The sequence below is a fragment of the Cyrtonyx montezumae genome, unplaced genomic scaffold (genome assembly GCF_038088225.1).
Source record: "Cyrtonyx montezumae isolate F1298 unplaced genomic scaffold, pur_monq_1.0 scaffold_13, whole genome shotgun sequence".
Classification (NCBI taxonomy): Eukaryota; Metazoa; Chordata; class Aves; order Galliformes; family Odontophoridae; genus Cyrtonyx; species Cyrtonyx montezumae.
In genome coordinates this window covers 14,554,014-14,570,262 of record NW_027071859.1, presented here as the reverse complement: position 1 = coordinate 14,570,262, position 16,249 = coordinate 14,554,014, and the positions used below count along the sequence as shown (strand labels likewise).

At 41.0% G+C, this 16,249-nt stretch overlaps 2 protein-coding genes across 7 annotated transcripts in view; both read right to left on the bottom strand.

The window, feature by feature from the left end:
* Nucleotides 1-16,249, bottom strand: part of KIDINS220 (kinase D interacting substrate 220) — a 195,928-nt gene that overhangs the window by 68,406 nt on the left and 111,273 nt on the right. For 5 of the 6 annotated variants that reach the window (XM_065730710.1, XM_065730711.1, XM_065730714.1 and 2 more), the window contains exon 1: nucleotides 292-402. The exons of the other annotated variant lie outside the window; for it this stretch is intronic. The gene's annotated coding sequence lies outside the window, so the exon portion shown is untranslated. Of the gene's footprint in view, nucleotides 1-291; nucleotides 403-16,249 lie in introns of those variants that run through there. 6 annotated transcript variants of the gene reach the window in all.
* MBOAT2 (membrane bound O-acyltransferase domain containing 2) overlaps nucleotides 8,054-16,249 on the bottom strand; it is an 84,691-nt gene continuing 76,495 nt past the window's right edge. Inside the window, exons 9-13 of the mRNA XM_065730728.1 lie at nucleotides 16,084-16,187; nucleotides 15,702-15,766; nucleotides 11,135-11,267; nucleotides 10,296-10,447; nucleotides 8,054-9,784 (exon numbers count right to left, since the gene is read on the bottom strand). Coding sequence (XP_065586800.1) covers nucleotides 9,562-9,784; nucleotides 10,296-10,447; nucleotides 11,135-11,267; nucleotides 15,702-15,766; nucleotides 16,084-16,187 — 677 coding nt within the window. The 3' untranslated portion in view covers nucleotides 8,054-9,561. The remainder of the gene's footprint in view (nucleotides 9,785-10,295; nucleotides 10,448-11,134; nucleotides 11,268-15,701; nucleotides 15,767-16,083; nucleotides 16,188-16,249) is intronic.

The following is a 16,249-nucleotide window of genomic DNA, read 5'->3' as shown; positions in this document are numbered from 1 at the left end:
TCTACACCATCTGCATCCACACCACTTCTCCAGCTCTGAGAGCGGGCAACCCGAACACAGTAAGGTGCGGCAGGAAAAAACAAAGCAATGACCCCGTAAAACGGAACGCGCGCAGCCCTACAAAGCACCGTTGCAGGCCCGGCCCGGCCGCACCGATCCGCCCGCCCAGCGGCTCCGGCCGCACGGCGGACGCAGACACGCACCCGCCGAGCCCCGCGCCTTTGTTCGGCGGCCGGAGCCCCCCCGGCCTCTCCCGCCCCCCCGGCGCCGCTCCGTCCCCGCCCCGCTCACCCCGAAGCCGGCGGGACGCGGCCGCGCGGGGCTCCCCGATCCGCCGGGCTGCGGCAGGGCGGCACGGCACCGAGCGCCGCTCACCTCCCCCCGCCCGCGGCGGCCATCTTGCCTCCCTCTGCCTGGCGGTCACGTGAGGGGACGAGGCACCGCCCGCTGCCTTCAGTCCGTCTCCGCGCTCCGGATGCGTGGTCCCGTGCGCTTGGTTGCTTGGTTACAGAGTGGACCCCCACAGCCCACCCACCCAACCCCTGCCAACAGCTGCCCCCCACCAGCTCAGGCTGCCCAGGGCCCACCCAACCCGGCCTTGAGTGCCTGCGGGGATGGTGAATCCATCAGTGAGGCCTCCCCAGAGCCGACTCCAAGCTGAACACACCCAGCTGCCTCAGCCTTTCTGCGTAGCAATGGTGCTCCAGCATTGCGATCGTTTCTGTGGCCCTCCTCTGGACCCTCTCCAAAAGCTGTGTCCTTGTGCTGGGGGCCCTAGACCTGGATGCTATCATCTCTCTGCAGTTCCCAATGGTGAAAGTGTCAAAACCTTCACAATGCTGAGATCTTCCATCTCTCCTCAGAAAAGTAATTGTTAGCCTCCCACAGAAACGTGCCACAGTGCCTCCTGAATATCCCAAATACCTTCAACCAGAAAGTGTGACTGCAAGTTCTTCTCCTGACCTTTTAAAGAAGTTCAGTTGTATTAAGAACTTCTTCGCACCCAGATAAAATGGGTACCTTAAATGCACAAAACTTGTTAGTACAAGAAAAAATAAGCAAGCTCTGAAAATCAGCTCTATCTGCTTCAGTCTGCATCAAAAGTTGTGTTCCGCTGAAAAACTGGGAGGAGTGAAAAGCCTAAAGCACATTCTTCTTTACACAACAGAGGTGCAGCGTGAAAAGATAGAGGATGACTGAATCCCTGCAGTTACTGCTGAGCTAGAAAGCACTCACTGCGCTGCTTAAATTCATGCCTATGGACCAGTGCTCAAGGGGTGGTCCTGATGTTTCAAGAAATTATTAATTTTAAATTTGTATATTAATCTCACTTTATATCATCATCATCGAAATCCTCGTTCTGTTACCTTAGTTTTTCCTCACATTAGGCACTGCCCCACAAACAGAAACAGCAGCTCCTGTATGGATCTGAACATGCCGGTGATGGGGGGGCAGGGAAGGCACTGCTGTCTGTACTTCACCTTCTTCCCCTTTCACTCAGCTCATCCAACTCCTGACACACTCGTGCCTGCTGACCTCATCTGACTCTTCCACTCACACCCTGCCCTCACATTAGCAACATTTTCCCATCAGTGAATTCGCACAAAGAAACCTGGTCCTGCTGAGGGCTTCAATGTGCAATCTGGAAAAACACCAATTTTACATGGAGCCCTCTGCTTCCCTTTGGAATTTTTATCTTTGCCTTTTAACGGTTGTTCCAAAACTTGTTGTATTGCTAACAGTAGGAGTGGCCTCTGGGGCCTGAGGTTTTTGGTATTTGAACAGCTCATTAAGCAAACAGACACCAAAACAAATCCCCAACGAAACCTATGGAGAAAGAGAGAGAGACATGAGAACTCACAGATGATGTGCAGGATTCATAATCCCCTCTGTGACAGACCTCTACGTTCTGCAGTAACACCATTCATACCATTAAAACCCACTTGAAAAGCAACAATAACAAGAATAAAAATGTGGAGATTTCCTTTACTGCTGTAGTTCACTGATGAATAACCCACATGGAGAAAATTATTTTGCTGCTAGATACAGCCATCCCAAGAAGAACTGCAGACCCCACTGAGGATACACGTCTCCACTTGTAATTTAACAGCAAGGGTAAAGATATCTTCCCCTAGAACTGCTTCTGCATTATGTACTAAAACACCCTGCTTTGTTATCAGGAAGTTACTTGGGCCAATTTAAGGTTAATCATTGGCAAAGGATAATATATCTGTCTCCAGAAAGCTCCAAATTGAGACATTTTCTCCAGTATCTTAAAGAATGGAGTCAGTTTTCCACTGCAGGAATAATCAGACATACCAATAAATCTCAGCATCCTGGAGCAGTACTAGAAAACTGTATTTCATCTTCATCTGCTCAAATGTGTGTGATTAGATGCAGCAGTAAACCTTCAGTTCACGGAGGTATTCTTTGTACTTGTGACCTGCTCCATTGTGAACACAGACATGAGAAGGCAATTTCCATGGTAGTATCTCACTTTTGCTTGGAATGAAAAGTCACCAGAGCTTCTTAAGCTGTATCTGTAGAGCTGTGTTGAAGTGACAAGTGCTTTTTCTCCCAAGGGGAGGCTAAACACAGCGTGGATAAATATCATTCATACTGTAGGGGCTTTCCAGAGACCAGCACACATGTTCTAAGTACTGCTCCAAGGGGGAGCCACCTGCAGAAACAGATCCTTGTAAAGACCTTCAGCAAATTATGCTGGCATTAAAAAGTCTGTTCTGAAGCATTAATACCTGATGAAGAGAGGAAATGACTCAGTGGTAGACAGGAAGTCGTGGAAACAGCACTTGTGCAATAGTGGCATACAATCTCCCTTCTTCTCTATAACAATCTGTATGTTAATCTGCACGGTTAAGAGACTTTAGGTCGAGGAATCTCAGTCTGCTTTAAAATACCATCACCCACCAACAGCAGCTACAACAGTGGAGCCCTCTGAGTGACGTTTCCAGCAGCAGAAGAAGCACGCACACATAGGACTCCTTCTTTGCAGTCTGCAGTTAAATAAGCAGCTTGTTCAAAACACTGGTTGTGATTTGTTAGTTATGAAGTTCCCAGCTGAAAAAACCTTGAGTGACAGTGGAGCAGTGAGCTTTGAGATGGAGATTCCCATGTTGTGTAAGTACATTTCCCAGTTAACGAGCAGCCAGGTTCGTATTTCTTCATAGCGGCTCTGATGGAAAATAACTGCATGTAAGTATTTGTATGTAAGCCCCAGAGAGCAAATGGGATGAAAGCAATTTTTAAACAGAGCACCCCTCCAAGTTTCAGTGTAAGTGCTCGTGTTGTGATGTTCGGTAACCTGTAAAGGAGAAACTGCTTTACAGCACAACGTAATACCATTCTTAGCACAAACTAAAAACAGACAGACACCAAAGAACGTGGAAAGACAAGTTCACGTTTTTTGTTTTTTTAACTACTGTTTAATCAGATTTAAAGACACAAATTAGAAAAAAAACATTTATAGGCAAGTTAAAAACACCTTTAAAACAGAACAGCGTGCCGCTTCTGCAGCACGGCTGAGACAAATTAGAAAGAAGTAATTATTAAAATATCACAATCACAGTGTAACTAACAGTGGTATTTTAGTTTTACCATACACCAACACTTAGTTTATGGATCTGTTGAAAAATAACACTTTTTAAAAAATATATATCTTGGAATAATAAAAATGAAATTCACCGACAATGCATTATATTCTGAATCAGGAAAGGCAAATTTAGGGATACTGTAACTATCCACACTCTTAGGGGTGTTTTCTGATCTTAATACACGGGTCTCTGGAGACATAACTACTTCTGCATTGAGGTAAAACTACTCCCTTGAACGTGTAACCAAGGCAGGAAAGAACGCGGCCCTGTATTTTATACTCTTAAATTGAAGAACTTATTACCACACCTTTGAACAATGCTATATTCACTCGTCCTGCACCATTTTTCATTCCATGCATTTTAAATGCTCTCCTCTAACTGATCTAGAACACATCTGTGGTCTGGGATGTCAGAATGACCACCTAGCTACTGCTGTGTCCCTTCGGACACCTGTCACGGTATGACACACCAGAAGATGCTGCAGAGAAATAGTCAATACCACTGGACAAAAAGAGGTACACAGAAAAGATGTAAAGAGAAACGTACAAAAAAGGCAAAATATGTGTAGGCAAAGCCTCCTTTTACTCACTGTGACAGTGTTGGGTTGTATCTTTAATGTGCAGTGTTGCACTATTCTGACTGTAGTCTCCAGGGGCCACAGTTCACTGTTTTTCATCCCACATCGCATCTCCGCAGTTTGGGAGGAAGGAAGGGAACTGCTGAGTCTGACTAAAGCCCAGGCCACAGCTGGCTGCTCCTACTGTGTTGTGGGGACTCTCACATGTAAATGCAGCGTGGGCTGTTTCTGCCTCGGAGCGAAAGGGACTGTTTGAGGCCTCTTTAGCCACAGGACTCATTAGGAGTAAGGTGCTGGGCTTTGTCACTATTAGTAGAAAAAGGTCCTCCAGAAGCAGCCCTGCAATTTCCAACTCTGATTTCAGTCCTTTATCTGCAGCCCAATTTTATCTGCCTGTTCTACAGCAAAACACCCAAAATGAAAGCAGCCCTTTACTTTCCACTTGAACTGCAAGCAGCAGTTGTCACTTAGAGAAGTAGAAGCTCAGCACTGCGGGAGCAGACCAAGCAGTTTGCAAGTCAGGCTCATGTAACTAGTGGTGTGGCATCTGCCACGTGTGCTTATGCACACTCCTGGCAAACACAGCCTGCCGGTTCGTGAGGTTTATATGGATATGCATAGGGATCCAGGCAATCCACAAACACCTAAACCCAAAAGCAGGCCTAAGTGGCTGACACACACATAGCTGACTCACAGGGATGAAGCGGCAGTTTGCTTTTGAACGTGCTCCCTGTGAAGGGAGCAAAGTTCTGTTTTAGGTATTATTTAATGGAGCTGACAATTGTTACAGTTGATAGCTGCATTTTATGAAAAGTATACAAAAAGCTAATCTCAAAACGTTTTTAAGAAATTAAAAAATTGATCATCATTTAATTTTAACCACACCAAGCAACTGTTTCAACACGTGCAGCTGTAACATGGCAGGGTAGCTTTGCAGATGCCAGGATTTGGTGGAGGTTGTGAACCATCCGGGTTAAGACTGCAACAACACCCATCAGAGTTCAGGCAGAGCCACAGCTGTGGCTGCCACAAGCTGCCCTGCCCAGCTCTGCTCCAATGGGACACGCTGAGCACTGAACAGCCCCTGGTGCCAGCACGTGTTCCACCCTGACTGTAAGCAGGACAGGGGCTGGCACTGCAAACGGGCTGAGGTCCGTCAGGTCTGGTTGCACAGGGCCACTGAACTCAGCCCTGAGCACCTCTGGGGAAGGGGCACCCACAGCTCTCAGGGCAGCTGTGCCAGTGAAATTGGCCAAGTGAAAGAATTAAGGGCAAAGGAAATGAAAGCCTAAAATTACTGTACCCTGTGCTTTTCTCTATCTTTCAAGGCCAACTTACAAAGCTGAACATGTGAAAGTTTACACTAAGCAATTGTAACACATTCGTATGTGAACGTGAGTACCCATCTGACTTTGCATTTAAACAAATTGACAATAATTTGTTTGCAAAGCTTTCCTGAGAAAAATCCACACTGCTAAAATTGCTTTTGAAATGAATTTGACAGGAGGCCAAGTTCTCATAGGGCTGTTTGCAAAACCTCATCTCAGCTGCATCAGAAGTTTTACCACTAACTAAATCAATGTTATTAAAAAGGGGCACAGCTACCGAGCGTGTGCCAGGCAAACATAGAGCATCTGTTTGTACTACTTAGTCCTGTAGGGGGGAGGGAGGGAGGAAGTTTAAAAAAAAGTGTAAATTTTTGTAATATATAACATGCTCTACTGGTAAAACTCATACCACAGGTCAGCGTAGAGCACGGAGTACACTAAGATCTCTTTGCAAAGTTGTCTTCGTTGCACTGTTATTAAGAGCACATGAAAATGCTGACCAATATTTTTACATGATAATATGCCTTTTACATGAAAGCGTGTTTTAAAATGTCACTCATTACGGAAATATTGTCTACATGTCACCTTAAGGAATAGCCACAGAAAAAGAAGTTTCCTGAAGGGCATTTATGTAGCTGTACAGCTAACAAAGCCTTCCTTAATAGAACAGTAGTAGGCACCACTGAAACTATTCTTTAAATATATATAATACATCTCTTTCATTAATACAGAAGCATTAAAGGTTTTAAAAAAAAGTTATGCAAGCAAATAGTAACTATCAGGGTGACTACATTTAGTAAATAATATTAATTCATTAAGTGTCTGGAGGAACTGTTTACAGTAGGCAAATATCTGCAAAGCACCACAGTATTATGAATGATATGTTACCTTTACATTTCCAAGAGTGCTGGTCTGGAACACAGAAAAGACTTCTACTATTTGGATATACATCAAGTGGAAGAGTACTTAAAACCATGTTTCTCTCATGTCCAAAGTGTTTCCAAGCAATTTGCTTACCACTGTTTTTCTCAGAAAGAGGCATGTGTAGTAAATCACCTCCTACTTTTCAAAATCAATAGTATGAAACTGTGGTTGTAAAACCTGGAAACTATCTAAAGCATCTGGGCTGGCTGCTCTTATTTTTGTAACTGAATGATTAGAAAGAATCCAGTGCAACGTTTCCTTTTGCAATAGCAAGGCAAAAAAACTAGCAAAGCAGAGGGAAAATAACAACAAAAACTCAACCAATATCAGAGTGCTGCCACTGCAAAGCAAAAAAAAAAAAAAAAAAAACCAATAAAAATAATAATAAAAAAATAAAACCCAACAAACGGCACGCTTTAGAAAATAGTCCTCAAGAGAGTTCAAGTGCATGAAGAGCAGATTTTGGTTAGGAGTACTTCCGTATTCAACAATGACATTTAAAAACTAAACTCTAGGACACTACACTTCAATAGAAATTCTAGGCAGAATAAAATGGTCGTCATTTTCTTTTTTTCGCCATTATTTAAGGAGTTCAAATCATGAAGAAATAACAAATAGTATTGCACACAGCCCCCTGTCATGTCCAGTTCTGAATCCCATCTCTGCTGCTTGTGACCAAAGCATGAGTGTTCTCTTAACTGTTCTACAAAAATTCTGAACAAAACTGTTTCTGTGCATTTGCTCAAGTTGAAGTACCAGACTCCACAGCCTAATTCAGCTTATTTTCTGGGACTGCTTACAACTGTTCCCATATTTGTTAATCAAGAATTCAGAAGCTTTAATTGCATACCTTGGCACTCAGCCAGAAGAAAGAAACAGGAGTACCAGAATATTAATGGAACCATGGCACATTAGAAGTACTGGCATCCAAACCCACTTCTTTGAGTAGATGCATCGCCTGCACCAACTAGAAGGGCAATTTAAGTTCAGCAGCAGCAAATACTGAAGGAACCAACCCAACATCTACTCACCTACCACACTGCAGTTCCATTTGTTATTTAATGTAAACATCTGCCCAAGAACAAAAAGTGGACAGTGTCTTTCCTGATTCTATCTCCAGTCAGGATAAATAACCATAAAGAAATTAGTGTGCCCTTATTTGCAAACAATGGAAGAAAAGATGATGTTTCCAAAACACATCCAATGACAACAGCAACCCCGTGCAAGGGGAAGACTACTTAGGTGACCAACATAAGGATTCAGAAATGTGATGTATTTTTTAAAGATAATACAGCTAACTCTGAAACAATGAACATCCCTGCCCGTCTAAGACTCATTTCACATTTGGTTCCACGTTTCCTAATTATATTAAAACAACAGAAAGTATATTTTCCTCCTGAAGTTTCAGCAAGGAGCCGAAAGCCAGACACAGAATTACTACAGCGTGGTCACTGCTGTCACTACAGAGACTTGACTGAGGATTTGGTTTTTGGAGAGTAAACCAGACAGGGACTGTGATTATTTCTGCACGGCAATGTCCCCAGAGCTGAGGATGACCACTGCAGTTTCCCAGGAATGCTATACTGACCCTGCAGTGGGAGCGCTGACCTCACTAGTGCCAGATGTTTGATCAAAGTACCCAGGTCAAAACAGAATGACAATTTTTTTTTCACTCATTCGTAGCTTACTCAACAAGCTGTGTTATTTTCCTCCAGTAGTACTTTATCTTTAAAACCGATACAACATGTGGATAAGCAGTTCGTGCTTATTAAAAAATAAAAGATAATACAAACAATTAAAATGTAGCCCTTTAAAACACTACTCTAGCAGTGACCATCATCTCCACAAACAGTCTGGAATAGATAGAACCAATGCGTTCTTCCCTTGACTTTCTTCCACAATTCGGTCAGTTAGATATTCTCAAGCACTTCTTTCTTTCATTACTTTACCTACAAGTACCATGTGAAACCTGCATCTAAAATTCTAAGAACAGTCTTTTCCCTCAAGGGAATTTATCCTTCTTTGCATAAAGGGCAATCAATGATCAAGTGTACAGAACTTGTTTATCGTGGTGATTTCATAATTGACTATGAACTAGATCTCAAGTTAATTCTGACATTTTTACACTGCTAGCATCAACTACTGTATGCCTTAACATTCAACATTACTTTGTTTTTAACTTCTAAAACCTCTTTTTGGTATAATAATCATATTCTAGACAAAGATTTCTGGTATTTAAGGGTAAAAAACACATTTTCGTGGAAGTTCTGGTGCTTGCACATTGTCTTCAGCATCCTTTGGCTGCCTTTCCTTCTCTAGCTGCAAAGCCCTCTCGGTGGCATTTTTATTGTTTTTCTGTACTTGAAATTAAAGGAAACCTAAACTAGAGCTGCGAAGCCCTGGAAAAGGTGGACCTTGAGATGGTTGTTTAAAATCTGTTCTGAAGGGCTCTGCTTATTTAGATTCTGTCGCAGAAAACTAACTACAATTTGGCATCAGTAATGTTTACAGTTCCATAACGTACTGTAATTGTTTGAGATACTTTAAGAAAACCCTCCAAATACTGAGATGCTTATTGCAATTCCCTTTTAGAGAAGAGGTTGAAAAACCTTCCAATGACTTTGCATTTCATATTTGTATCTTCTTTATAGCATATAGTATTAAATCTTTGAAATACTTTCCACAAAATCAGACTTGAAAATACCACTTAGAAACAATGTTTCAGTAAATTGAGGGTTTAAGGCAAGTCATTGGTTTGGAAAAATTAATTTCCATTTGTTAATCCTAGATTGACACGATTTCATTTCACCCCACCAGTGCCTTGGGATACACAACGTACATTCAGCAGAGGGCACACATATGACCCTATGGACATACGTTGCAAGTCCTGAGTGCCCACTGAAATAACGGTAATATCTTCACATAAGGCGTGACCCACCGGGACATGGCATGGGAGGGGTTAATCTGTTTTGTTTCCAGTCTTGCTATTGTATGTGATTTTCCTAGGTAACGCATTCTTTTCATACTAAACATCTTTGCAAACAAATACAAACCCCTTTAAAAGGTGCTAAAAATGGGTTTCTGAAAACATACAAAATATATTCATCATAATATTCCTCAATCACTGCTTTAGTGCTTGATATCTGCAGGTTATTTCTTCTTTCTGACTGAAACTATTATTTGTTGTGGAATAACTGTTCTTTTGCAAAAGATTTTCTTCTTCTAGTTTTTTGGACCACGCTGGCTGGATGCTTTCATGCTTTTTACTTCCTTTTTGAGTTCTTTTCAATGGAAATACCAACAACACCAGGATGCTGGCGATGTGAAGACAGAAATAGCAGGAGCTGAAAAACAAATAAAACCAATCAATAATCAGTTCACTAAAATGATGACCACGTTTACAGGATGCTTAAGAATAAATTGTTGAGGCCCATTCAAATGCAGTACTTTGTGCATTAAGGTACTTGTTTAAAATCAAAAATGAGAATGTAGTGCTGTAACAGAGACGGTGCCACGTTTCTTAAGTATCAGGTGCAAAGTGAAGAGAAATCTGCTTTGAACTATTTACTGTTTCAAAAACGTTGCTTCTAGAAAGTGATGCGGTGATGTTGATATAAAAGCAGTCAGGTGCATACACCAACCTCAGAGGCCTTGTTTTATTTTCCTGCTGCAGGAGAAAACAAGTCAGGAATTTCTGAACAACACCACAAACTATGCTCGCACACAAGAACGCAAACAGTTTGCTCAGGTAACAAATCTTACAATATCAGTAGAATACCATCACAGTGTTGTGCCACGGAAAATAAATTCATGTCCTTTTAGTTAAAGAAAAGGAAACTGGGAGAACATGCTTACCTGTAAAAGGTGAAAGAGGGTTTCACAGAAAGCAGTACAAATGGCACGACTGTGTAACTTATTGCTACCTGCGTTGTCATCCATGTTATAATGTCATAACATAGTTTAACAGCAGGAGATTCAACAAAATAGTGTCTGATATTGTTTCTTACCTAAACAAAAGCAGATAATAGTAAGTTAGATCAGTAATAAGCTAATTACTGCTACTTTACTGCATAGCATTTGTTGCACTTCCACAAAATTCACAAGAATAGAAATGGTACTGTATGGAGAAACGTCTTTGAACTTTCAAACGGGTACTTTCAAATACCCATTAACTGCCTTAAGAAGTCAGCTGAAATCACCCAACTGTTAGAGCAGCACACAGGGATTTTAAGTGTTTAAGTCACATGGAAGCAGAGCAATGCATGCACACCCATCTCCCCTAAATCCAGTGCATCTCACGACTACTGTCTGAACGAGGCCGGCATTGCATTCTATGAAGCCATTCTGTAAACACTTCATTATGGATTAAATGAAAACCAGAATGCTTCTGCTGAAAAGCTCCTGTGTGGTAAGTATATCTCACTATATTTTAGGATTAGTGGGGTAAAATAAACGACAAACAGGATACTCCAAATATCAGTTCTACTGACATCAGGACTTTTAATAAAACAACTAATTTCAAATGGGAGCAATATAAAAAGGTTCATTATTTCCTATGCTGAATTTGCCTGTAAAATCCTGCAGAGAGAACACAAACTGCTACCCGTGAACTGTCCCTGAACCTCGTTCACATGATCTCATTTTTCTTTGTCAAAACTGCTCATTATTTAAGAAGATGCTCGGTTGATACTCACAGCTCGTGCTGCTAGTGTCATTAGTACTCCTGTTAAAAATGTTAAGTAATATCCCGGGTAAACCCCATGCCAAATGGCAGAAAGGATGAACGTTTGGATTGTTGGGCTGAAGGTGGCTCGCTCGTAGCATACTCTAGCAAATGAAAGACAAATCAAGATAAACAACATGAGACACAGATTGTTAACCACCTTCCCAGTTATCATTCATACTTCTAGCAGTCCATCTCTAATGTATGATCTGCAGCACAATGGCAGTTTATTGTTATTTAAAAATAATGCCACTACTTTATGACTTACAGAAAATGCCTAAAGCTACTCACAGCTGCTGATGCAAACCTTCAGTGCTGTCTGTGCTCAGTGCCATCCCTTATGGTACATATTTGCAGTGAAGTGGTACAGAAGCATCCATAGACAGGTGTCAGCATTAGTAACAGATCTTAAGTCATCTAAAAATATGTTTGAAAAGCCGGACCAGAAGGCAGAAACTATCCCACAAACTCTTGCAGTGAGTTTGATAGATATTTTTCATAAAACAAAAGCCATTTTTGGGCAAAGGGGAAAAGAAACAACTCCCTTCAGTTCTGAGTAACAGAGATACTGTAGTTGCAAATGTGTGTAGGGCAGTCTTGAACATGATGATGATAATTAATGACTCAAGGAACATGAGGATATCAAACAAGGAGAATGCTGAACTCTGCTCTTTAAAAACAGAAACTCTGAACTACTAAGCAAGGTCCTACAGTGAGGAGTTCTAGAAGGACAAAGGGGAAAAGGAATCCAAGAAAGGCAGCATTAAATGACACACCATCCTGATGTGGAACAATGATAGGAAGTACAGTAAGGTCCTGATATGGCTTCATCAAGAGTTCTTTAATGATCTGAAAACCAAAAAGCAACAGGAAATATGGAAGCAGACACACACTAAAGTGAAGTAAGAGTAACAGCACAAAGTATGCATGAGCAGAAATCTAAGACTAACAAACAAAAATGAGTTTTAACTAAAAAAGGCCATTGACAGCAACATGTAGAAAGGTCCTATAATGTCCTATAATCCTAAATATATGACAGAAAGAATGTGGATCTGTTACTGAAAGAAGACGAGCTAATGATAGAGAGCCAAAACATTTACTACTTATGTAACTAATTTACTACTACTAATACTACTATGTGGAAGATTTCTGAGACCGAATAATACAGTCAGTGTTAAAGAGTAGAAAAAAAGAAGACGGGATGTGAACAGTGAAATATCAAGAGTATTTTGGTACCGTAGCTTCTTTCAGTCAAATAGATGCAACAAGTTTTCTTCACAGTGGGGTACCAGTAGTCTCCTCCCCTTGCCAAAGTGCTTTGCTAACAACTGCTATGATAGAAATATGGACCTAAGAAGGGTGCAGGTGTTTGTGGGCATAACACAGAAGCCTGAGGACATTTTCCCAAAATAAAGTAGAAAGCAGCACTGGCCAGATTAAACAGCAACCAGGACATTTCAAAGAGACTTCAGAAACAAAGAAGGTGTCAGCCTAAAAAGAAGTACGAAAGCAGCACAACAGTTCTGGGGAAGCCAAACTTGGTTTCACAGCACCATAAGTCGCCCCCAGCATCACGACTTCTGCCAAGGCCAAGGCAGAGCATACTCCCTGCAACACACCATACAGCCCACAGCCAGCCAGGGGACTGTTAGTGCAGAATGCTACCACAGGGTGCAGTGCCTTACCACTGTGGGCTGCATGCATGTGAACATGTTGTGTGCTTCTCTAATGAGCGTGTGAATCAGCAGGTTCACACCAAGCTGAGACCCCTGCTCTCTCAAAGGCAGTGTGTACAGGCAGGGGGCCACGCTTGGAAAAAAGAGGTGTATTTTGTAACCCACATGTCCTTCAGAGTGTGGGTGGGTACCCTGTAACTGGTCATGCACCTGTATTTCTTAAACTCCTTGAGATTAGTTACAGAATAAATGTATTTTACGTTCATTAAACCATAACGCTCTGCACTCACAAAACATTACCTGTTGTAGCAATGATTTGAATCTTGAATGTGCATTTCATGGACTGCTGGTTAATCATGACGTGTTAGTATATATCAATAAACGGCTTCAATCTCTGTTTTGGTTTAAACTGCTTTAACTAGGCAGATTTTCCCCTGCAAAGAATTTGGGAGCTTAAGAACTACGTAAACAAACTGAATTTCAGTCCTACCAACACAGGTCAGGAAAGATATCTACTAGAAAAATCATCAGGCCTCCGTTTAAAACAGTTAAATGTAAGCCTGAAAATTCCTCCATGGTTTTGTCAACAGTCCCGTTGAAATGCTTCATTAGACATTTCTAAAAGGAAACCAAGGAAATAGGGGTCCAGGCTGAGAAAATATGTTCAAACATGGCTTGTTCTGTTTAGTAACAATTTATTCTAGCCGTGGGAAGATGTGTCAGCTGCTCAGCATGGCACTGCCCTTGGCCTGGTCCTGTGCTTTCCTTACTAACTTGGGCAGCAGACTAACAAGGTTATTTTTCACCCTGCCTTCCCTTCCTTTTTTTTTCTTTCTTTTTTTTTTTTTTTTTTTGAAGGGCAGGTGAGGTAGAGGAGGCGTGGATTGTTTTCTCAGCAGATAAAGGACTAGAATCCAAACTGATCTTGACAGATTTGAATGATGTTCTGAAATCACCAACATGAAGTCCAAAGTCTAGAATATCTAAGAAAAGTGGAAGATACAAAACAGTAACTATCCATGTAACATTACAGAAAAAGTATAGCTGATCGTGAATATCAATCAGCAGTGACTGTCAGCTGGGCCTGAGCAAACAGTAGATCTCTGCTGCAAAAGAAAAGACAGAAGTAGTATCCACGTACTCGCAACAGCATTATCTAAAGAAAAGAACTGTAATTAATCCATTTAAATCATTCTGCCTGTGACAAGCCAGGAAAGACCTCGGAGGTTATAAAAGACACAGTAAGAAGAGAGGAAGGCTGAGAAGAAGCCCAAAGAGAGAAACAAGAACCACTGTGGTTTTGCAAACAGAATCACATTTCCTCTGGAAAAAGAAAATAAATAAATAAAAAGAATAGGCTGAGGAGTTTTTCAGTGAGGTAACACTATAATGATAAATATCTATTTTAACATGCTTGCTTCTAACCGTAATACCTCTGAGCTGCTTTGTGATCCATGGTAACTGTTTCTGAAGAGTCTTTATGAAGTGCAGATCAGTTATGTGCTTAAGTTTCACTAAGTTTTTACACACAACCAGGATTTGAAACTCATCATTTTGATGGTTCCTCTTCCAAAGGTATTAAAAAATAAAAATAAAAAACCCCACAGAAACAGTGCTATGTTCAATGCTTCTGTATCTCTTGTGAGATAAATACCTAACATTTTTACCTTCTTTTCAGTGGTAAACAAATGACGTATTCAAAGTGTTAGCATGTTTAAAGATATGAGTTTTTCCTATTAAACTGATGCAGCACTACAACTAACAGAGAGATAGGTAATTGGAACACGTACTCTGTGCCACTATTTATGGTCCTGGTACGTGGACAATGAAACAATCTTTTACTGAAAATGAAAGCTTAAGAAAATTTTTCACCCTTCTCCCTTTTCCTGTGTGGAATGAATCAGTATATGTTCAGATTATCCTCAAAGATCCATCTCCTATCGTTCTAAATAAATGTATGCATTAATTCCTCTCGGCAGTTGATACATTCTGGTGCCTATTGATTCAGTCAGATTAATCAAATTGTATTTCTATTTTTGTTCTTGTTTGTTTTAATTGTTATTTTTAAGTCAGGAAAATATTCAGGGAAGAAATGATGGAAGGCAAAGTACATACTACAACGAAATTGGATGGAAGCAACGTGTTGTTGCCAGCCACCCTGGAAAGATGAGAGCGAAAGTCCTCAGAGTGATCCCAAGATGGGGATCTGAACTGAACTCAGACCTACAGGCAGAAGATTACCTATACGGACACTAGGCAAAGCTTAACAAAACCTGTGTACTACTCTCAAGAATACTTTTTTCTTTTTCTTTCTGTTTACGGAAGCAGAATGATTTACATCACTAGACACTGTGTCTGTTTCCCAGACAAGAAAAAAATGCATCTTGGGGATATTTATTTGCAAATGTTCTTTTGATAGCACACTGTGGGGTTTGATATTTGCCATGCACTCATTACAAGAGGAGTGCCGAAAGTTCTCTCACAGGATGTATGGAAGTTCCTGTATCACTGTGTGGCTAAAAAACTCCAAGCCTACACAGGCTAGCAGCCAAAACTGCATGCTTTGCCTGCTGAACATGAACAGCTCTGAATGCTAAGAGGAAAAAAAAGAAACAAAGACTCCTGCATATTAATATTTTCAGGTTTCCTATGACCAGTGAAGGAGTTAAACAGCTTCTATCATTAGCTGACACTTCACACTACAGGACCTGGATTCAGAGGCTTTAATGCAGGTATTGCAAGAATGTTCCTTCCAATTGCAAACCAGACTGTACTGGTTTGTAAGCATTAGCTTTAAATGTCAGATTTTCTTCCAATCATCTTACTTCAGCATAGAAGAGCTTGCCCTTCAGAAATAAATACCTTTTAAGCCAAAGAGCTGTTTGGATATTCCAGTTATCAAGAAACATCTTGAAACTTGTGGAAGACTGAGAAAGAGAAAAAAAAAACAGTTACATCGGTAGTTGTAAAATGTTACAAAACATACAAAACCTGCACGAAAAAAGCTGTTTTGCAGTGACTTAAATAAGGAATTGACTCGACTATTTATTACCACAAAATATTTTATAAGTCAACTAACAAGTAAAACGCATTCTAAGATCCTTTCCTAAGGGTATTAATGTGTCTTTTCTGATTTAAAACATACTCAACCTCTTAATAAACAAAATGTATCGAAAAAGTTAGCAGAATTCCAATTAAATACCCACATGGCCATATATTTTATTTGGAACAACAATGAACAAACCTCAATCTGCTGGATTCTCAGATTCGATATTAGATCCCAACGTGTAACTCCATTTTTGTCGTAGCCTCTAAAACCAAATCCTGCTGCATTATTAATTGCATCTGCTGCAATGAGACAAGAAGAAACAAATTACAAACTGCCTGTACTGTGCATCACACAGCAGGTC